The 22582-nt window shown below is 41.9% G+C and overlaps 2 protein-coding genes across 2 annotated transcripts in view; one reads left to right on the top strand and one right to left on the bottom strand.

Annotated features, from left to right (window-relative positions):
• The window catches only part of TH (tyrosine hydroxylase), a 532003-nt gene that overhangs the window by 187529 nt on the left and 321892 nt on the right, over positions 1-22582 (bottom strand). The gene's annotated exons all lie outside the window — the stretch shown is intronic.
• Positions 1-22582, top strand: part of CD81 (CD81 molecule) — a 56404-nt gene that overhangs the window by 3605 nt on the left and 30217 nt on the right. Inside the window, exon 2 of the mRNA XM_083723431.1 lies at positions 22017-22131. Within this exon, the coding sequence (XP_083579557.1) occupies positions 22017-22131 (115 nt within the window). The remainder of the gene's footprint in view (positions 1-22016; positions 22132-22582) is intronic.

The following is a 22582-nucleotide window of genomic DNA, read 5'->3' as shown; positions in this document are numbered from 1 at the left end:
GTGTTGTGTGCCCCCCCCAACTTACTCCTTATCTTGAGGGCCTTTTCTTACCTTTTGTCTTAAACTTCCTGTTGTTGTAGTCTGACATTGTGCTAAGAATGCAGAGCTCTATGGAAGTGTTGAAATTTAGCAGGAAGGATATATAAGCTATTGGGCACCCCATCTGTTCATGTCAGTCTTTTGTCATGTCGAAAACAGTGTTCAAAACTCCCATTGTTCTAGGCGCATTTTGCGACAGGGAATTTAATTAGCGCAAGCAGTTTCTGATCTCTGGGCGCAGTACTCCGCCTAAGATTTCAGATTAAAACTGCAGAGTGGAAGGAAAGGAGGACCTTTTTCTGCCTCCTCATTTCCAGCTACTCTCTGAAGACTGGAGAAGAGACCCTCTTAAGAATCTTAGGGGGGTGGGCAGGGGAAGGACTAGACCATGTGAAAAATGACATAATATTTTAGCTGCAGTTCACTCATTTTCAGCTTTGTATTCCTATTATAAAAAAGTGTGCCTAGACATTCTGTTGTTGCACCCATAACCTAGGTTTAAGGTGCCATTTAGCTCCTAGCTTTCATATCTCAGTTTCTAACACTGGTCGAAAATACTCCTTAATAAGGATTGTGGCTTTGTCATTTTTCCTATGACCACTTGGTTCCATCCACCACTGCTTGGCCCATCTTCTCTTAAGCAATTGCTCAAGAGAAATGCCTTCTGTCATAAAGGGAGTGTGGTCATGGGTGGTGGAGGCCTTTTTCCATTCTATCAACTTCTCTAAGCCCACATCTAGACCACCTTAGGAGCATACAAAGGCTTTGTCATTAATGCATATTCATAATTTGACTTGCAGCTGGATTAGGAACAGTGCCCATTTAAAAGCTTTGTCTTTCAGGTGAGACAAAAACTTTAGTGTAGGGTCTGCAATGACTGTTTGACATGCATGATGAACACGCATGTGAATCAGATTCAACATGGGATCCTCACTAGCTATGAGAAAGTAAGAGGCTACACAGAGTTTGTTCATGAAAAAAATGGTTTCTGTTAAGCCATTGCCATCTTCTTCCTCTACTTCTTGGATCTACCTGGAAAAATAAATGCTAAACTATCACTTCTTACAAAGTAACAGAAGTAGATTGTATCAAAACAAATGTTTAAACAGATGTTTAAAAAAGTAACCTTTGGGAATAGTGATCACAATGCTTATTCTTGTTGTTTCAGTCCCAGGTAATGTCTTACGGGAAAATGAAAACACCTGTGCAGATGATAGCCCTACTGACTTCCAGGTGTTTATGGTTCTTAATTTAAGCAATTGCCACACCACAGAGTAGTTCTTTGTGTTGTAGAGCAGAGATGGGGGAACCTGTGACCTTCCAGATGTTGTTGGAAACTCATTGGCCCCGGTTGGCATGGCCAGTGGTCAAGGATGATGGAAGTTGTACTTGAACAACATCTGGAGGGCCGCTGGTTCCCCACCCTGATCACTGAAATGATTGAATTAAAGCACAACATTCATGGAGGTGGCTGGAATGTAGAAAATACAATCTTAGCAGCAATGTACATAGGCTGAAGAATCATGTAGTGCAGCTTTTGCTGGTCTGTACAGACTATAGGTGGAAGCCAGGGTAACTCATATCATATGTTTCGCCAGGAGGTTGGCAGGGCAGAATCGCTGTACGTAGAAAAGAAGCGAGTAAGAGAGAAAGCTGATTACCCGTTCCTCATAGAATTTTCATGGGTTGTACAAACATGGAATAAGTATATTGTGATACTGTATGAGAATGGGGGGGGGCGGAATTGTAAGACAAACACAACTACGGTGAGTGTTAGGAAATAAATGCAGTGTGAAAAAGCTGTGCAAGAGCAAAAAGCCTGCATTGGGCCTTATATTCAGAGAAGGCTGCAAGAACTCCAGAAAAGTTAAAATGCCGATAAGCTTTGCTGTCTTTTAAAAAAAACCCTCTATTAATCAAAGCAGACACTCAGCATGTCCCCTTGCTCCTGTTTCCATTTTGAATACAGACTCTGTGTGCGTATAACAGCTATTGCAGGCTGCCTCTGGTGACTAAGAACCATCTTTGGTGGTTATGCAGGTGGGGAGAAGTAAATATTGTTTGTTTCAGGTTGTCCTATAACTGACTTTACATATAGCCTGGTTAGCACGACTTGTCTCCACTTCCATAATTGCTCTCATGTCAGTTGGGGTGTATATAGAGGTTTCTACTCACAGGATTCCTCAGATAATGGCTTTTAGTATATCAAGCCATGATACTCGGTCACTTGGGAGCTGTGTGGCTTCTGTGGTATATTAAATGTTCACTAGAAGAATGATTTGAGCCGAATCCTTTGCCCAGACCAGCATGGTTCCTCTCACCAGTGTGGGCATGAGGGTTTGGTGGGTTTGTGGGCTGGTAGGATTATTTTGTAGGCTAATAGATTTTGTACAATTGGTTTTGTCTTGTTTTGTTGCAAGGCTGATCTAAGCATTGTTGCAAAATGTTTTTTTGTCCTAGAGGTCGAACCATTTGAAGAGTCAACCTTACTCAAAAGTGCCCCCCCCCCCAAGTTCCATGATACAAAAGCCTGTGGGAGCCAGAAAGATTCCCAAGACTAACACCAGACTGACTTGTTAGTATGCAAGGTTCCTCTCTCCCCTGCCTTCTGTAGCTCCCCACACTCATTTGCTTATCTGAGGTCTGGCATTGTTGGCAGCAACAAGTGTGAAGGAGAACAAAAACTTGGGCAGCTCTTTACAACACTGCTGGCATGTCAAAGCGAAACTTGTTTGGCGGTTTTAGAAAGAGAAAAGAAGTCCTTTAAGCATTCAGCTATATTCACTGACAAGAGACACACACAAAAACCTGCTGGCTTCTTTGGTTTTACTTCTCAGATTTAGCTCCAGTGTAACTAAGTTAACAGCCTCCTTTCCTTCTTGTGCATTTTAGAATATAACAGTGCTTGTAAACTGGCAGACCTTGCGCTGTCCGTGTAGTGGCATTTCTCTGGGCAGTATCCAATGAAACAGTTCCACTAGCGTGAGTACTTTTGGCAGTGCAATGTACTTCCCCTCCCTCTCCTCACCCCCCCCCCCAAATATGCACCACAAAGTTGGGGGGAAACCCATTACCATTTAAGAGGGCATGTGGAAGGAGGGGAAGTTCCATTGTACAGTCAAAAGTGCTTGTTCTAGCATAACTGCCCCCTGTGCTAAACCCTTCCAGTAGATTTTGCTCCTTTAAACTTGCCCACATGGATGAGGGATTATTATCAGCGTTTGTGACCACAGCATATACTCAAAGGGGGAAATGGGTGGAGATGGAAGTTTGTGTATTAATGTACAACCAAGAGTTAAAACCGTGCTACCAAAAGAACATTTAAGCCTGGGTTAAAAGTCATTCTCCAAACCATTCTTAGGAAGTTTAGGTATATTCTGTAGACCAATATGCTTGTCCCACCTTCATCTCTGAGTTGGCTCTGTCTAATCTTATTTTGTAAGTCTGAACTGAGTAAAGTGTCCAGTTCTAACTTCAAGCAATGGACTGAGGTGAGTTTGCAAACCATTAGTTTGCAGTCTGTCAGATTTCAGACTTCACAAGAGACCTGGAAGTAGAGGGATAGAGGGAGGAATGTGGGCCTGTTACACATTTCCCAATCCACAAAGCCATGATTTGGAGCCTCATCTGACTTGGCAGGGGTCAGCAAACACTTTCAGCAGGGGGCTGGTCCACTGTCCATCAGACCTTGTGGGGGGCCAGACTATATTTTTTTCGGGGGGGGGGAATGAACGAATTCCTATGCCCCACAAATAACCCAGAGATGCATTTTAAAGAAAAGGACACATTCTACTCTTGTTTAAACACGCTGATTCCCAGACTGTCTGCAGGCCAGATTTAGAAAGCGATTGGGCCAGATCTGGCCCCTGGGCCTTAGTTTGCCTACCCATGGACTTGAGCCTCAGTCTTTTAGTGTCTGTAGATTTCTTCATTTTTTTGGATTTGAAGAATCACTACATTTATAGCATTGTTGTGAGAAAACAAACTTCTTAACTTTCATGAACACTTGGGGAGGGAAGCTTTAGCTGTTTCTCTTTAAACATAAGCTGTTTTCAAAGTAAAGGGTTTAGGGCAGCCTTGTAATCAAAGTGCATTCTTTATAGCCCTCCTGAAATTGTCCACTGCTACCTAACAGAAGGAAGAGGGGAGGCAATTTTCACAAGCTTCTCTCAACAGTCTCCTGCACCACTTCCTATGCTGTTCTACGGGGTCTTCCAACCTTCCACAGCAGATTTTTGAGGGACATGGAGTGTGCATGAGTTCTGGAACCAACCATGGTTTGTAAACTTGAGAGTCTAGCATTTTCCCATCACTTTCCTTGCCACAAAAAGTGTGATCTTATGGGGAAGCGAGTTCTGCTGTTCAAGACCTACAAATGAACTTTGATAGCACAACCTGAATTTTCCAGGATGTGCATCAGAAAATAGCAACAGTCTCAATGGTCTAATTCTTAGTACTTTGACATACGAGTGCCAAGTCACTCCATTGAAAAGCATAGCAATTAGATTACTGAAGCTTAAATACTCAGAACTGTTGGAATGAAATACTGAAATGGCATTTAGGCATAAAATCACCTTTTGCCATTCCATCAATGGAACAGAATGTTTTAGTAGCTGTAAGGGTGTGGGTTTCCCCTAAGACTAATTTTTGCTGAGAATCAAAGTACAGTCAGTTTTAACAGGATTCTTATAACTCATATATTTTCTGAGCATGGTTCATACTGCCTCTTTTGTAAAAACTGCCTTTCACCTTCCCTTCCAGGTCCTGCATGTTTTAATACAGTAGAGAAGGGATGGGGGACCCGTTACCTTTTTATGTAAAAAAAAAAAAATCCCCTTCAGTTAGGGAGAAACCTTTGACAAATTGCATAAATTAAACAAGAAGGAAATGTTTTAATTGTTGGACAAGCCATGAGGCAAATGCTGCAGAATAATTATTTAAAGACTATGGGGAACTGGACAATACCTGAGCAGGCCTAAGGGTTAGGAGTGGTTTCCTTCTATTACATTACATAGGAACCTGCCTTGTACGGAGTCACATCAATTGTTCCCTATGGGTCAGTATTGCCTACAATGATTGGCAGTGGCTGTCCAGGGTTTCAGGTAGGATTTTTTTCCAGTCCTACCTGGAGATGCCATGAATTGAATCTGTGACATTCTGCATGCAAGACATGCTCTGTTGCTGCTAAAACTACAGCCCGTTGCAGGGGTTTATTTGGGCAAACTTCAAAACTAAATGGCTGCGGAATAAAGGAACAGTGAGAAACAATTTGCAGGAATGGAAAGAAGACTTGCAAGGGGACTTCTTACTAGTGAATCTCTTGGCCAAAACTCTTCCATTTGAAATACTCTCTAGTAGCATAAAATATGGGTGACCTTAAAAATCATTTTATTGCTTGCACAAAGTTCTCGGCTTCAGTCTCTGGTATCTCCAGCTAAAAAGAATCAAGTAGCAGATAATGGTAAAGAAGCTGGTCTGACACCCAATGCCAGTCATAGTAGACAATGCTGGACACAAAGCCTAAGCTTAAGGCAGCTACCTAAAATTGACCAGCTGCCAATTTCAAAAATCAAGGTCATGCCCCGTTGAGCAATTCTGCTCATTGTGGCCAGCACAGTATCTTTAAATGTACGTTGCAATCTTGTTGAAGAAGAATAAAATGCTTTCTGTTTAGGTTCTGAAATGATTAACCAAACCTTTGTTTTTAGAAGAATAAAAACTCATTTTCCCCTCCCCACGTGCAAATGTGCCAATGTTTAATAAATGAAATATTGTTTCCTGATAAACAGTATGTACTGTTGTGTCTCTGGTGTATAGATTGCTTCCCTCATGGATAAGGGGGGGGGGGGGAGACTTGCCCCAGTGTCTTATCTGTTCTTTCCGCTATTAGTTATAAATCTGTCACAGATATCCCAGGGAAGTGTTGAAGACTGCCAGTGCAGTAGTAAGTTTGGCTATGATCCCAATCATTCTGATGTGGAAGGTCAAATTATTGGACTGGAATTATTTCCATGCAATGTGTGTTAAGTAGTTTGAACTGCTTCTTTTTGTATTCATGTTACCTCTTTATGATGATTTCTTCTTAGTTTACATTATGGGATACATTTATGGGATTTCTTTCTTTTACATAGAGTAGTTGGGGATATAGACCTATAGCGTCATAGAATCGTAGAGTTGGAGGAGACTCTGAGAGTCATCTAGTCCAGCCCCCTGCAATGCAGGAATCCCAACTAATGCATCCATGGCAGATGGCCATCCAGCCTCTGCTTCGAAACCTCCGTGGAAGGAGAGTCTACCACTTCCCAAGGGAGCACTGCAAAGGCTTCTCAAAGCCAGTAATCATTTCAAGAAGACTAAAATTTAATCCTAAATAGCCCCAAATACCATAACCAGAAGATTCAAATTCAAGATATGTGAGACAAATGTTAGGCCTGCCATATGTCAGGATAATTCCTGACATGTCCTGGTTTTTGTGTATAAAAACGGTGGCGGCGGGGATTTTGCCAAATTGGCAAAATTTCAAGGAAAACCTGAATGTATGGCAGCATGATGGAAAAAAACAGTGAAAACCATTTTGGGACTCTTTCTTAAAAATATGAAATATGGCAACCAAATTTGGAATGTTTTGCTATTGTTAAGAGTCTTTTTATTTTTGTGGATAGGGAGAAGATTCCTAAAAGACTTACCCACATCCACTTGTTCAAACCATAATTAGTTAGGTATGGTCTCTGAGACCAGGTGAAGTCTGTTTGTGGATAATAGGAAGCTCAAGGACTGCTTGTTTGCCTGTCTAAGCTGTATCATGAATTGCCTTAGTCCCTTTGGCAATGTGAAGTAAGCCTGTTGGATGATGAGAACAATCATGGACATATTATCATTGTTATTAATCACCTTCCATACAGGTCTCAAGGTGATGTACAAAATACAATTGGAAACAACCCAATTTAAAACAGCACAAAAAATAAAGGCAGATTAAAAAAAAATAAGAGAGAGACCATTCCATCCAGCTGAGAATGCTTGTTGGAACAAAAACATCTTCTGGAAGGTGCAGACAGTGGACCCTTGTTATATTCCACAGAAAGCCCTGCTCTGAGCTGCACACTTCTAGGAATCAGCTAGTAGTTTCCTATTTTTATTTACTTGAAACTCACCTCAAAGATTGATGTGGTTTATTTTCAAACTGTTGCCATTTTCAGTAGAAGTGTTTTTATTTTGTCAGCTTGTGAAAATTAACATCCTAATGATCCTTGGTCCAAGCGGTTAATTGAAGGCCTCCAAGATAAATTACTGAGATTAATAGTCACCTTGTATTGAAGTGTACCTGTTCCCATCCTCAGTTTAATTACTGTTAAGTAACAATTGGGTTGCGCCACATTTCCTAGAAAAATTAAACCAGAGATGGCACAAAGGTAGAATAACAATTTCAGTCTAAGGTGTATCAGTACACTAGCTTTCCAGTGGTTGGGAGATTGCTGACTCTCACTGTGAAAAAAGGATCATGACTCAGCATTTGTTGCAGTCCCAGTTAAAGTGTCCAATGCCTACATGCAATTTTATTATGTAAACATAATTTTATTGGCATTTTTTGAGAAATGCTAATATATGTAAGTGGCATGTAGTATAGAAACTCTGTTTTGAAAGAATGCGAACATTTCACAGTATTGTGACTTTTGTATCATTTCTGGCAGATGAAATCAGACCTTGTTATTTGTGTCTTGAGTATGGAAAGGACAGTGTTCTTTCTGTGTTTAAGGAATCTTCCACTTATTCGTATTTGTGGAAACTCAGTGCTATAACAGTGCTGTCACTGCGTCTGTCCATTTGTGTGGCGTCACAAATACTTCAAATACAATCCAAATACTTCCTCGTGGGAAGACTCTTTTGTCCTCCTCATCTCAGTGTAAATTTGCCAAAACAACCTCTGTCTGCTAAGGACAACAGTGTCAGATTTCCTGCTTCAGATTTTAAAAGTCCTTGCTAATGTAGACAAAAAATGTTAAGGTTGTTCATGAACTTGCACTTTCTCAGACAAATGGGTGTCTCAACTTGCGGTTGTGAAGAACTGGTGAAACTGTTCTATACTCATGCATTCCAGTTTTCTTCCCTCTGCTGTTATTCAGCTATACAACACTGAGAGTAGTACATTATATAATTCAGTAGCAAGATGAATATGCGTTACCTCAAGATGTAATCAAAGCACACATGTGCTTGGATGTGAGTGGTTGGCAGCTTGGCTTATAGATGCCTATCATGGATGTACCATGAGTCTCAAATCATCTCATCATCTCATGCAGCTGAGGGCTTCTTGCAGATGCCGTCTCATCTGGAGGTTAATATCATATGATGTGAGAATTAGCCCTTTACTCTAGTGGTTGTACCTACCCTTTCAAACTCTTTTCTGTGACATATCAGGCAGGCATCGCCTCTCCTTTTGGTGCCTGTTGACCACCTTCCTTTTTCAACAAGCCTTTTAAGCAGAATTTTCTGCCCCTGTCTGTATCTGTATCAGGCATGAAATTATTTATGTATACATTTATATTGTTGATGTTTTTATTATTAATTGCTTTGGGATGTTTTATGGGAAGCAATTCATAAACAACAACAACAAAAAACAGATACAGGAATAAAAGCTCCCATGGGCCTGTTTGTAGCAACACCCAGAAATGACTTTTGATTGTGCTTTTTGAGTATCATGGAAGACCTGAGGGCTTTGTTTTTCTTTTCTCTGCTCCCTTGGCATGGCTATGGCTCTGCTCTATAAGCCCCACCTATAATGCAATTCTTGTATTTTAGTACAGTATACAGTGTACAAGACTTTTAACTGAATAATGTGATGATTAGGGCTGGGAGATACCTGGTTTTCAGCAGCACAATATATCACAAGTTAAACATTGTGATATTTCGATATATCACGATATCTGAAATAAGGCTGGAGCTATGTAGAGGTGAACACGGTGATGTCCTGGCAACTGCTACTACTTATGGGTCTAAGTCTAAAATTGATCCTTTTTTACTTACCTTTAACACATTGTTACAACTGTTAATGTTCTAGTACTGCTGTACCAGTAATGTTTAAATCAGCACATTTTCTCTTAAGTTAAAGCTGTAGAAATGATTAGTAGCATAGATATCAAAGGTTCCCTGAAAATTTAATTACATTATTAAACAAGAAAAAAGCAGATTTAATGTCACACTTTTAGATATTCAAATATTGAACAGCAGAGCAGGGTGGGGGGGTTTCTTTTACTCTGAAGCAACTTGAAAGCCACAATCACACACAGAGAGAGGAGGAGGAGGAGGAGGAGGAGGAGGAGGAGGAGGAGAAGAAGAAGAAGAAGAAGAATAGTTTGGATTTGTTATCCTGCTTTATCACTCCCCTTCAGGAGTCTCAAAGCGGCTAACATTCTCCTTTCCCTTCCTCCCCCACAACAAACACTCTGTAAGGTGAGTGGGGCTGAGAGACTTCAAGAAGTGTGACTGGCCCAAGGTCACCCAGCAGCTGCATGTGGAGGAGCGGAGACGTGAACCCAGTTCACCAGATTACGAGTCTATCGCTCTTAACCACTACACCACACTGGCAGTGAAGAAGGGAAGGAGAATCACAGAGCAAGGAAGGAAGCAACTCAGAGGGGAAAGAGTTAACAAACAGCGAATGCAAGCGAAACACTGCAGGGCTGACTGAGCTAAAAAACATGGGGATAAAGAAAGGGAGCTGAAGAAGCCTTTCTCCACAGACCCCTGCACCTCCAGGAAAGTTCCTTGCCATAGTGTCATGGCTCCAAATGGAACATCAGCTGGGCACACCAACAGAGGGGAGAGGGAGTCAGGGAGACAGTCAGACTCACACCCACACAAGCAGTACAGTTTTAACAAGGGGCCGGGCTGCCACTTACAGAAAGCAAAGTGTGAAGTGTGGGTTGGGTTAATAAAAACCCCCAGTGCTTTTTGCTGGCTGCTTCACAAAAACAAATGCACATCACACCACACCAACGGGACGGGGGAGGGAGACACACGTACACACTAGCACACCCACAAGCAGTATGCACACACACGCAGAATGACAGAAGAGGGTCAAATGACAAAGGAAGGTGTCTTTTTTTTTACTAACCCCCGTTTATGTTTCTATGGGGGAAAGGGGCTCCAGAAGTCTCTGTAGGCTTCCCCTAAGCCAACTAGCAGCCTGGGGGCTTGAAGCAAGATACTTGAGGGAAGAAGTCCCTGCTTGCCGGCTGGGGAGACCATTTCTTAAAGCTCTGCTTGACGATACATATCTGCTTGGCGATATTTGAGTCAGTTTGCTGTAGTAATTTGTAGAGTTTTGCTGCTGCTGCTGCTGCTGCTACAGAAGACAGGGAAGGTTGAGACTCACAGTGACTGCTAAAGCTCTGTTTGGCGATATCTGCTGGGTGATTTTTGAGTATGCCTCCTGTAGTGATTTGTAGCTATTTCTTGATGCCGCAGGAGGCAGGGTTGGAGGTTGACCGAGGTGGAATTAGCAAGGGCTGCACCTGCAGGAAGAAGCATTGGCTTCCTGATTTTTCCAATATTGTGAGTTTTGAATACCACACAAACAATATGCGATAAATTGCAAAGTCATATTTTAAAAAATGGTTATTACGATTTGATCTAAAACCTGATGTCAGATGATATATTGATTTATAGCACAGCCCTAGTGGTGATAAGTTTCCTTAGGGAAACTGCAAAATGAAATTACTGAGCCACTCAGCCCATCAGGCAAGCAGGAGTAAAGTTATTACGCACATTTATCTCAACCCCCAGATTCCCAGTTGAGTTGTGGGTCTCCTACGATTAATGGCAAAACAATGTTTTCTGTTGTACTCTTCTATTTTAACTCTGCCTTCTGTCTGGTATCTTTCTTGATGTTAATATTAGTGCAAAAACGCAAAGAAACCAGGAGATCATCAAAATATTTTGTACTTTACATTTTTCCACTTCACAGCTTTCTCTTCATTTCGGGCAATACCTTCTGTCTTGTCACTGCCTTGCAAGTTGTTCCCCAAATGTCCACACACACTAAAACAGATGCTTGAACCATCTTAAAACCTGATGAAATTACATGGACCATAGGAACAAAATACTAAGTTGCTGAAGCAGAAAAACGTTCTCTCTTGTGTGTGAACCAAGTTGAAATAAAATGGCCAGGATGTCAAAAGCACTCAGATCTGGAAGTCAAGACCCAGTGCTGAATATGGAGATCAGACAAAACTTTTAGGAATAATGGTAAAAACTCATTCATTCAGACCGGTGGTTCAAAAAGTAAATATGGTCTGCTATGTGACCTCCAGCACATCAGGCCAAACTTTTGAAATTTCTTCATTCCAGGGAGGTTAAGAAAACTTGACTGTTTGAAGGGGGTGGCAGCAGCTGTTTAATTAGAAAGACATGAATCTGCTTTCTACTAGCCCTTGGGGATGAAAACAATTGCCCTTATTTGCCCTAACTATATCATGTAGAAAATGCTTGAGTAAACTGGTTCTTTAAAGAGCTTCCCCCAAAGCAACTTACTCTTTATTTACAAAGGAGCAAAGCATCTGGTGTTCAAAAAAGATTAGATCGTGTCTGCTAGATTAGTATTTCTAAATTGAAGCTAGATAAATCATTATGGTGTTTTTTTAGTAGCAGTAATTAGCTGCTAGGACAAACTACCATGTGATGTAGCAATTATCTATCACTTGTAGTCTTTAATCAAGTTAGGTTTGGATTGAAGTAGAAGAAATTATCTTGGTTGTATAAACGAAAGACTAGTTTCTGAGAAATTGGGTGTGATGGAACTGAGAATGCTAAAACAGACTTCCTAAGGTTTAAATCTAGTTTGGGCCTGAGGTGAGAAGGGCAAGCATTTGAGGAAGTGAGGAGCATGGCTCCCAAGCAGCTTCCTGAGTTGAGGTAATTTATGTGGACAGAGAAAGATGAGAGGGTAGAGGAGGTGGTTGAGGTAGGAAGTCCTACCTTCTTCTCTTCCCTGCCCCTCTGTGAGTTTTGAGGGGGAAAATATGACTTAGAGAAGGATTCCAAATTGATAATCTAGCAATGCTGCAATAAGGAGAAGCTTATCACAGTGAGGAGTTCTGGTGTGCTGTGGGGCAGAGGCAGAAACCGAATGGATATTCACCGTTTGAAGCACTGGGAGTTTGGTTCCCATGTTCTCCTAACTGGTTTTCCAAGTGTCCTTTAGATAGACTGATTCAATCTCAAGAGCCAGTCTTGGTCAAATTTTTGCCCACATGGATCCTAGCTGGCCAATTTCATGTAGCATTATCAAGTTTACTTTTCCTTCTCCTGCCTCTCCCCATCACACCAAACTCTCAAGAATTTGTTCCATATTTGTGTGTAAAAGAGCTGTCGCAGTTCTTTCCGGGAAGCAATAAATCTTTGGCTGGAGAAAAGGCAATAAAGAAGGCACACAAGAGATGACTTATATGATATTGCATGCACAGGAACTCACATGCAGTCATGGGTAGCTTTTAAACCCTTCCTTACACAGCCTGCAAAGCTGTGTCATCTGTGCACTGTAAACTGATTTCCTTCCAGGCAATTTCCTGTCTGCCAACACTGTGGCCTTTCTGTAGGATTTCTTTATAGAACCAGCCAGGACCCTTACATCACCATCCTCCTCCCCTGCCTTCACTTCCCTGTAGGACAGTGATAAATATCTGACCAGGGCTACTGTAGTACACAATCTTATTTATTATTTTATTTTTACATTACTATTATTAGTAATATTTTATTTATGTATTTATACCCCACCTTTTCCCTTAAGGGGAAACTCCCAACAACTATTCAACTAGGTAATAACCATATACCAAAAAACAGCTGAATAAAAACAATCCAATAGCAGCAGACAAAATAGGATGGCATTCAGCTATGTTTTGCTCAAAGTAGTCTCACAGAAATTAATGAATATGAGTAAGGTCCATTAATTTCAGTTGGTCTACTCTAACTTAGTTGCCTTTCACCCCTAAGAATCCACTCATTTCCACTCCATCTTTCTCCAGCATTGCAGATATGTTATCATCTAAGAGAATTATGCCCTTCCCCAACAGCAGCCTCCCACTCTGTGGTGTTAGGGCCTGTTAAGGCACTAGTATTTCATCCCCTGGATTAGAATGAAGTTCTCTTTCTGATAGACCTGTTAAAGAGCAGGTTCTCTCCCTCTTGTAGGTTTCAGAAAATCCCACCAATTTAAATGCACTCTCTGTAGTGGAAGGAGAGAGATATGGTAGAAGGGAGAGCACATGTAAGCCTGAGGTCTGCTTTCTGATCTCACCTTGGGCGCAATCTTTTAGAAAACAGATTGTCTGAAAAAGACACCAGTAGCTTCTCTTGGAATACTTTACAACTTGTAACTTCCTTGTTGAATGTGTCTATCCAAAACCAGTCTGTTCTCACACTGAAGTCCTAGTGGTGCTGGAGAGGGTTGCACTGTTACTTCTCAAATTTTGGACATGATGCTATCTGTTGATACCCTGTAAATTATGATGAGTGAATATAGTTATTGGGTCAGGGATACTTGGCCTCAAATTTTGCTCAGTCACAGAGCTCCCTGGGTGGTCTTTGCAGATCGGATGACATAAATCGCATGAAGGCTACCCTAACCTCCTTGAAAGAACGAATGTGATGAGTAATTTTGCCTTTTAAAGGCAGGAGTGTTGTGTGTTCATTTCCTGTCAAAGAACTTTGTGCCACCATCTTGCATGATCTAACACAAGGGTTGGCAAAGCTTACCAGGCATAGGCCGGATCACTTCTGCGGAGATCCGTGTGCCAGACCGGCACAGCACAATGCCGGAAATTACGTCTGCACATGTCCGTGGCGCCAGAAATTGCTTTGCACATGCCTAGATGCCAAAAATTGCACCTGCACAGAAGTGATTTTCGGTATCTGGGCATGCGCAGAAGCAATTTCCGGAGCCGTGGAAGAGAGTCCCCGTGCCGCGCCGGTTTAGCGCAGCGCGTGGGGACTCAGTTTGGGGGTGGCTCGTGGGCCGGTTAAACAGCCTCCATGGGCCTTAGGTTGCCGACCCCTAGTCTAACACCCAATTTTCCATTTTCCATCATGCCTTTCCATTAAGAAACTTTCACAGAGTGGCATACATTTTAAAGCAGAAACAGTAAAATGTTGTTAAGAAATAGTAAACTCAAGTGGCAGTCCTGAAAAAAGAGATACAGTTCCATCATAGATTAAAAACATCCTATAATATAATATAATTTGCCTGGTGCCATAATGGCGTAGATGAAAGCTGCACCTCCCTGGGGAGAGCACTCCATAAGTGGGCTACTTTCTGGTAAGCCATTCTTACTTGGAAGAAGCATTTAACTTTGTAGACTTGGGCAGAGCTGTCTGGCCACAAACATTCTCTTTTGCAGCTTTCTTCTGAGATACTGGGCAGAATTACCCCAAGCCCTGGAGAATGAGCCTGGCAGTCTGCCATAGTACCCATGGGAAAAGAAGAAAAGGGAAATGGGGATATTTACCTGACCTGAAGTACCTAGAGAGCAATTCAGGAATAGAGAACTCTGCCTTTTGCCTTCCCTTCAGTATTCTGTGTCAGTAAGGCAGGCCCATTCCTTGGTCCACAGAAGTCTGAAGCTGGTCCTTGAAAGTGTAGGGCAAAAAGAGGGTCCTGTTGGAGCTGTGAGCTGTGCAGCCATAGAAAATCTGGGGTTTAAGCATTACTCTGGCTCAGTGTAACTCTATGGACAGGGGAGGGGTTTCCTGAATGTGTGACTGTTGCAACCTTTCTATGTCTGTGCAATTGTTTATTTCCTGCAAGTTCCTGTCTGTCACCACTCTGTTTACACCGATAAGGTTGAAATGGAAAGGACATGATTCTGGTTATCTGAATACACTTTGAATCATGAGTTTACCTTTGGAGTTCTCTAAAGGACTTACCATAATTTGAATTATGGTGCTGGAGGAGACTCTTGAGAGTCCCATGGACTGCAAGAAGATCAAACCTCTCCATACTGAAGGAAATCAACCCTGAGTGCTCACTGGAAGGACAGATTGTGAAGCTGAGGCTCCAGTACTTTGGCCACCTCATGAGAAGAGAAGACTCCCTGGAGAAGATCCTGATGTTGGGAAAGATGGAGGGCACAAGGAGAAGGGGACGGCAGAGGACGAGATGGTTGGATAGTGTTTTCGAGGTTACCAGCATGAGTTTGACCAAACTGCGGGAGGCAGTGGAGGACAGAGGTGCCTGGCGTTCTCTGGTCCATGGGGTCACGAAGAGTCGGACACGACTAAACGACTAAACAACAACAACAAAGGACTTACTGTCTTATGTGGGGGGGGGGGAATCTTACAGGAGGATTAGCGCACCAATACTAATATTAAGTATTAGAAAATCAGGATACTTATGCATACTTTCCAGCTCACATTTAAGATAAGGACTAGTAGCAGGGTGTAGAGAGTTCATAATGGGGTCTCTTTTTATATCAAGTTATGCCTTTTATTCTGATGCCATGATCTAGAAGAACAAACCATAGAAAAAGTTCACATTGACGTCCATCATTACAGTACATCATTACAGTAGCATCCTACCTAGAAGGACAAAATTTGGGGCTGCTGCCGTAGCAGAGCCCCCACCTCCCATAAATGCTCCTCTCTGCTGGCAGATTTTGGCACAGAGTTGTCTATGTACCAATCTAACCCCCTCCCCAAAGCCATCACAATCAGGAGAGGGGTTCAGATTGAAGCCTTAGCCCAGGAAAACTTATTTCACAATTAAATGTTAAGCCTTACAGGTATCACAAGATTTGTTATTCTGTTACTATAAAAAAAAACACACTCTGCTAATGCTCTAGAAGGGTCATTCCACGTCACTTCAACATGGTCATGCCACCCACCGTCTCGGATTTTGATGAAACCTGGTGTACACCATTCCCTTACGGTTGAAAGAAACCCCCTTACATTTTTTCCCTCTATCTCAAACAGTTTTAATTTTATAGAACTTCAAAATTTCATGAAATTTATGTTTCTGTCCCTCTTGAGATCCTCGGCCTTGTGTGCATTTAATCTTTTTTCTCCATAACCAATGATCAGATCTCTTTGAAATTTTACACAGAGATCAATAACATGATGAGGATTTCAGGAAAAAATAAACCAGCACTCAAAAGATTTTATAGATGCCTTAAAAAATGTATAAATGTAGCTTTTTTGGTGGAAAAACTAGGTCTAGAAAACCTAAATTTTCAGCATTGGGGCACAATACAATCAAAAGTTTTTGATGGTGAAAATTATTGCAAAGACATGCTCTTTCTCAACAAAGAATAAAATCTTTGGGTCTCTTATGTCTTGGAACAAAATTTTATGTTTTTTGGACACTATGGGGGGTAAAATGGCTACTGGGTACAACTTTCCTACAATCCATAGCTGTAATAGAAAAAATTAATGAAACAAAGTTCATCTTAAAATCTAAAATAATATTGGTTATTACAGGGTTGTTTTTTTCAAAAGCGCAGGCTTTTTTTTCATTTTTGCGGTATTCTCTGTGTAAAATTTCAAAGAGAGCAGATCATTGGTTATGGAGAAAAAAACACACAAAGTTCTAAGGCACTTTAATTTTTGAGAACAGTCTCTGTGCTGCAACATAGAAGGAAGGGTTGCGGATAATTCTGGGTGTAGGGCAATCATTTGCTTCTCTCTCAGTCCCTGCTACCCTCCCTTTGTCCAAAGCTGCTTTCCCCACAGAACTGCAAATTGCACACTGGATATAAAATAATTTTTAGATGTGATTAATGTTATACAGTGCTTGAGTGCTCTGAGAGGATATAAAGGGGTTTAAAATGCATGTTTTGTAAAAAGAAAAAAGGGGGGGGAGACCCCATGTCCTATTGTAGGTTATATCCTTGTTTATAACCTCATATTCTGATTTACTGGCATTAATTAAAATTGTCCTGGCTTGGGATTGCCGTGTTAACAATGCCTCCCTAATAATCCTGCTCGCATGCATCACACAATGGACAGTTACCTCTTGCATACATGCATATCTGCTACCAGTTACCACAAGGTTCCTGTGAGATTTCACAGTTCTAACCAAAACGTTGAGCTGTTCCTTCAGCACAAGTGAAATAAAGGCTGCACTTTGCTCTAAGTGAAGGAAGTTGCTAGGATATTTCATGGCATCTTTCCCATGTTCCGAAACCTTCATTAGTCTTAAAGAGCCAGATGCAGATATGAGATTGGTATCCAGATTTTTCACTCCCCCTAGCAGCAACTTCTCTGAAGCTTACAGGAATGTATTGCATTCCCTGCTTGGTAGTCTGTTTTCTTCTTGTTGAAAGAGCCATAAGAGGGTGGTTTCAGTAAGCCCACTGAAACAAATGTCTTATTAAATGAGCGTACAAAATCTGGTTCTGATAGTTACCAAAGAGAAGGTTCTATGTATAGGTGCTGCTGAATTAAATAACTTGGAATTTGGTGAACTGGACTCTGGTGAATTTTCTCAGGGTAGACTTTCAGAGATCAGATGCAGGGTGGGACAAACCCATCGGCACAGAAAACAATGAAATGTAGCAGGTTGCTGTGGTAATCACATTCTATTTCAATGCCGCCTTTTTTGGTGCTAAAACATTGCAGTGTAAACAGGAAGGGCGAATGCAGGGTTTCTCTAAGACACAGTATATCTGGGGCCGCAATCTTAACTTGCTCTTACGTCCAAGTAAAACATGGTTAGGATCAAGTTTTTGGGTTGCAGTCCTACACACATTTACTTGAAGAGAAGTTGCATTGCAATAAGTGGGACTTTGCAAATAGATATCTTTGGCATAAGGACAGGAGATTTATCCTCTCAAATCCTTTTGAAATTTTGACAGAAGACTCTCTTTGAGAATAAAAGTGAACAGAAAGCAAGGACATATTTACAGGCTGTATCCACATTATGTTTATCTAGAAAGCTGGAGTTAAAAGTGTATAACGAGCTTCTCCAGCTGCCTTTCTGTCTGTCTACAGTTTGTGGTCCCATTTCCCCACCACAACCTGCTGATATTTACACCCTCCTCTATCTCCTTTTCATCTAATTATGCTAAGCAACACTGTTATTTTCCTGATCCATTCTATAGTATGTATTCTAATTCTTGCTAGTATTCTGCTGGCTTTAAAAGTAGTTGAAGCATGTTTCAGTAGATCATATTGGAAGGGTTTTAATTAGGGGGCTGTCCTGTTGAAGCATGGACCGTACTGCTTATGTGTGGACACATGTAAGCAAACACAAAGTCTTTTGCTCATGACAAGTATAAAGTGCCTTATTTTTGCCCCATAAGACGCACAGAGCGCACGAGCGATAAAGATCCCCCTCCGCGCTGGCTCCTGGCTGCTCTCATCTAAGTCACAGAGCCCCTCAGAGGAGGGAACTCTAAAGAGTGTTCTAAAGCCCTCTTCCCCCACCTCGCCTCTCCCCACCCCCTCGTGCGGGTACCACCATTAGGACGCTACGCCCCCGCCGCTCCGGGAACCAAAGTCCTCAGATCCGCCACTGCTAGGGACCACACATTCGTTCCATAAGACGCACATACATATCCCCCTTACCTTTTAGAAGGAAAAAAGTGCATCTTATGGAGTGAAATTCTGAGCAGGAGAGACTGACTTTGGTAACTTTCTTTAAAAGAGAGAAAAAGAAAGACTCTTTGGTGACTGTGAAGTGTGTACATGGGACAAGTGTTACATTTGTGCTCTTCTGCAGACATCACCCATTTGCCTTCCACCAGTTTTCCCATGAGAAACGGGACATTGCACTGTTTTCTAGCTCTGCGGTGTTGCTCAGGCAGCTGAAACATTATCTTATTTGGAATATGGAAAGCAGAATTGGACACCTGGAACAGCAACTGGAAAAAACAGTATGCCAAAGATCAGACCCATTGCAGTGTGTTTTCAATTTGTCAGAATTCTTGCCGACTCTTGAGTGGAAAAAGCAAAATTGCAGTCTGCGCCAGTGTTTAGTTTTCCTCTTGGGTTTTTTTCTTTTTTATGAGCAGCTCAGGGCTGTTGTTTTGTTTGTCAGATGGTGAAGTAGAAGCCAGAATTATGGTGGACTTGCCACATGTGTACACACTGTGCCTTTAAATCACATTCAAAGATTGGGGGGGGGAGGGGAATGCTTCTCACAAACAGCAATGTATAATACTCAACTCTGCTTCCATCTTCTTTAGCGTGATTTCTTTCTTTCTGTACTACAGAGGGAGATTCAGTGCAGCTGTACCACATCATACCCCTTTTAACAAGCTTGGCCCGGGCATTTCCCATACTTTTTTTTCTTTTTACCTTTCTTCTCTCAGCTGTTCAGTGTCTCTTGGAGTCCAAACTTAAATATCCTTCATACCATGTTTATTTTGCAAAACTAGACTCAGTTGCCATGATTTTTGAATTGCCTTGCTTTTGAAAATACCACTCCTTGAATGGAAGAAGCTATGGGAAAAACTATGCGACTATAATCCTGGTCTGGTATCTCAGAGAAAGAACCAGTATTTTAAAACTGGATATATCTTGTAGCCGGTAAAGACGTTGCACTGGAGAAAGCTACAGAGATGTGAGATGTGGGGAAATGATAATGTTTTTGTGGCACAACCCCAAGTTCCCACAGCATCACCTTATGCCAGGTGCATTACAGCGTTTCGGGGCACACCTGAATTATGCAGTTAAAATATAGAGGCTGTGTTGTTGCAAGGCTAAAAATGAAGAGGAAGAGGAGAGTGGTGGCAGAAGGATGAAGTAAGTGGTGGCCAGGTTGATTGTATCCACCACTCCATGTTCACCTTACTATGAGTGTACAAATAGGAGTGGATGAGTGTGTGGCTGTCCTTTGTGGCTTTTGGTGTTGTCCATATCCAGACTATGGCTTGCTTGCTTGCTTGCTTCACGCAAACCACATGTGGTAAGCCAGAAATCAACCAAGGTTTGTTCTTAGCTTATTTCTGGCATACTGCTAGTTGGACACACCTGACAAAAGACCATATTTTTTGCTCTATAAGACTCACTTTTTCCCTCCTAAAAAGTGAGGGGAAATGTGTGTGTGTCTTATGGAGCGAATACAGGCTGCGCAGCTATCCCAGAAGCCAGAACAGCAAGAGGGATCACTGCTTTCACTGGGCAGTGATCCCTCTTGTTTTTCCGGCTTCTGAGATTCAGAATTTTTTTTTCTTGTTTTCCTCCTCCAAAAACTAGGTGCGTCTTATGGTCTGGTGCGTCTTATAGAGCGAAAAATACGGTAAATTTGAAAAATAAAAATAATGAGAAGCCACGCTGTGACTTTTTTGAGCCCCAAAGGTGCTCCATGAGGGAGAAGCCCATGGCAGGAAGGAGGTACATTGGTACTTAGAACAGTATACAGCATAGGGCTCATCTAGACTTGTTTCTGGTCCCTAGAAAGCGTGAGTCTGAGTGGTTTCTGCTTGTCATGCACTTTCTAGGCATGGGTTTGAGCAGTTTTGCCCTTCCCCCACCGCTTTTCCCTGGGAAATCTACCCTTCAGCAATAAATTGGAGGAAGCATCAGTCCCGAGAAAATCCTATTGATGTTTGCTCTGATTCAGTGGTAAAGATCAGGCTTCCTTGGGTGAAAGCGGCGGGGCAAGGGCAAGTCTGGATGTCCCCAAATTGGTTGTGGCATATTGGGACATGAAAACAAGGCCAGTGTCTAACTTCTCTTTGCAAAATCTATGTCACTTCCCTCAAAAAGCTACCCTGAGGCTTTCAACTAATGAGCCTCACTAGTGGACATCTCTGCAAAGACTTCTGTTAGTGCAACTGTGTTTTTCGCTTTCTTGCCTTTTCTCCTCCTCACCCCAAATTGCCGGCTCCCTTGACCTATAGAGTGAGATGAGCGCGCAACTCCAGAGTTGTCCGCAACTAGACCTAATGGTCAGGGGTACCTTAACTTTACCCCTACCCCTTTATGTAATGTTTCCTGTTTTCCTTGGAAGAAAGTACAAAAAGGCTGCTTAAGCTGGCTACTTTAATAGCCTTAAATCTAAAAGTAGCCAGTTTGTATAATTTTTTTAAAAAAGGTGTATCATAATTTGCCATCATGGGGATGTGCAAGAATGATTCAAGATGCTGAGACTCCACCCCATGATCAGTAGCAAGATTATTCAGCGACACCTGTAGCTTCATCAGTCATTGCCTATATATTTTAAAGAATATGACACAATGATCAGTACAAGTATCCTAGCATAGGGTTTTCATGAAATGAAATTCTTTGAGCCATACTACACTTTGCACATTTTCTGATGCTTCACAACAAACACACTTTTGGTAATTAATGCACTGGAAATGCTCTTCTGCTACTTGAGTGCCATTGTCATTCATTATGTGCTAATGTAGCCCCCAGCTGATAGACTAGGACATATATTCAAACATAACTTTCTAATTGCACTGGGATGAAAAGAACCCTATCGATAAGTGTCTCATTTGGGTTGCTGGAGGGAAATGAATGACTAAGTCAACCTGAGGATTGTGTTTGGATATGTGTTTGGTACAGATGAGGTCTTTTAAACAAAACTGTAACCTCATTTAATCTCTTGAGAGCCAGTGTGGTGTAGTGGTTAAGAGCGGTAGATTTGTAATCTGGGGAACCGGGTTCGCGTCTCCGCTCCTCCACATGCAGCTGCTGGGTGACCTTGGGCTAGTCACACTTCTTTGAAGTCTCTCAGCCCCACTCACCACACAGAGTGTTTGTTGTGGGGGAGGAAGGGAAAGGAGAATGTTAGCCACTTTGAGACTCCTTTGGGCAGTGAAAAAGCGGGATATCAAATCCAAACTCTTCTTCTTCTTCTTCTTCTTCTTCTTATCCCTCATTCCATCTCACAGACCCTGCCCACATTTGCCTGGGTGTTTAGTGCATCTTGGGTGTGTGACGAGGTTTGGAATGTTTTGGTAAATCGTTTTATGACATGAGCAATCTCTTTCCCCCCATTTATTTGAAGGGGTCATGTTAACCTTCCTTCTTAAATTTCTTTTCAGCTGGCAGGAGGAATAATTCTAGGTGTGGCATTGTGGCTTCGTCACGATTCGCAGACCTCAAGTATCTTGGAATCGAGGCTAGATGACCAGCCAGCTCCTAGCACATACTACGTTGGTAAGCAGGAACCATAGGGGCTGGAGGGGGCTGGAATGTTGTAAGAATGAGTCGGGGTGGAAAAGCGGTTTGTTCCTCAACAGCTCTCTGGAACATTATCTGCCCTTAACAAAACAATGCAAAAAAGAAGAGAGCTATTTTCTATAATGGCAAACATACATATTATAACTAAACTTTTCTTCCTACTGAAAGTGGTGCAGCTGTTGACTCTGTTGACTTTTTGCTTTTGGACACAGTATATAATCCAGGCTAGTTTGAACTAACCTGCAAACAGAGCTGTGGGCTACAGAGTGCAGACCGTCTCCTAGCCCCTTTTGGAGCTTCGCATCATGCTCTGTGCTAAAAGTGCATGCGAAATAATTGTGTAGTGTCCAAAACTCAAACACCCAGAATCTGACAAAATGCCTATATCTGTGGCACTTCTCAGTTTAAGAGGTGAATCAGCTACAGC

Source organism: Podarcis gaigeae (assembly GCF_964106915.1).
Source record: "Podarcis gaigeae genome assembly, chromosome: 1".
Taxonomy (NCBI): Eukaryota; Metazoa; Chordata; class Lepidosauria; order Squamata; family Lacertidae; genus Podarcis; species Podarcis gaigeae.
Note: the sequence above shows the minus strand (reverse complement) of the source record. Positions and strands in the feature narration are given on the sequence as shown.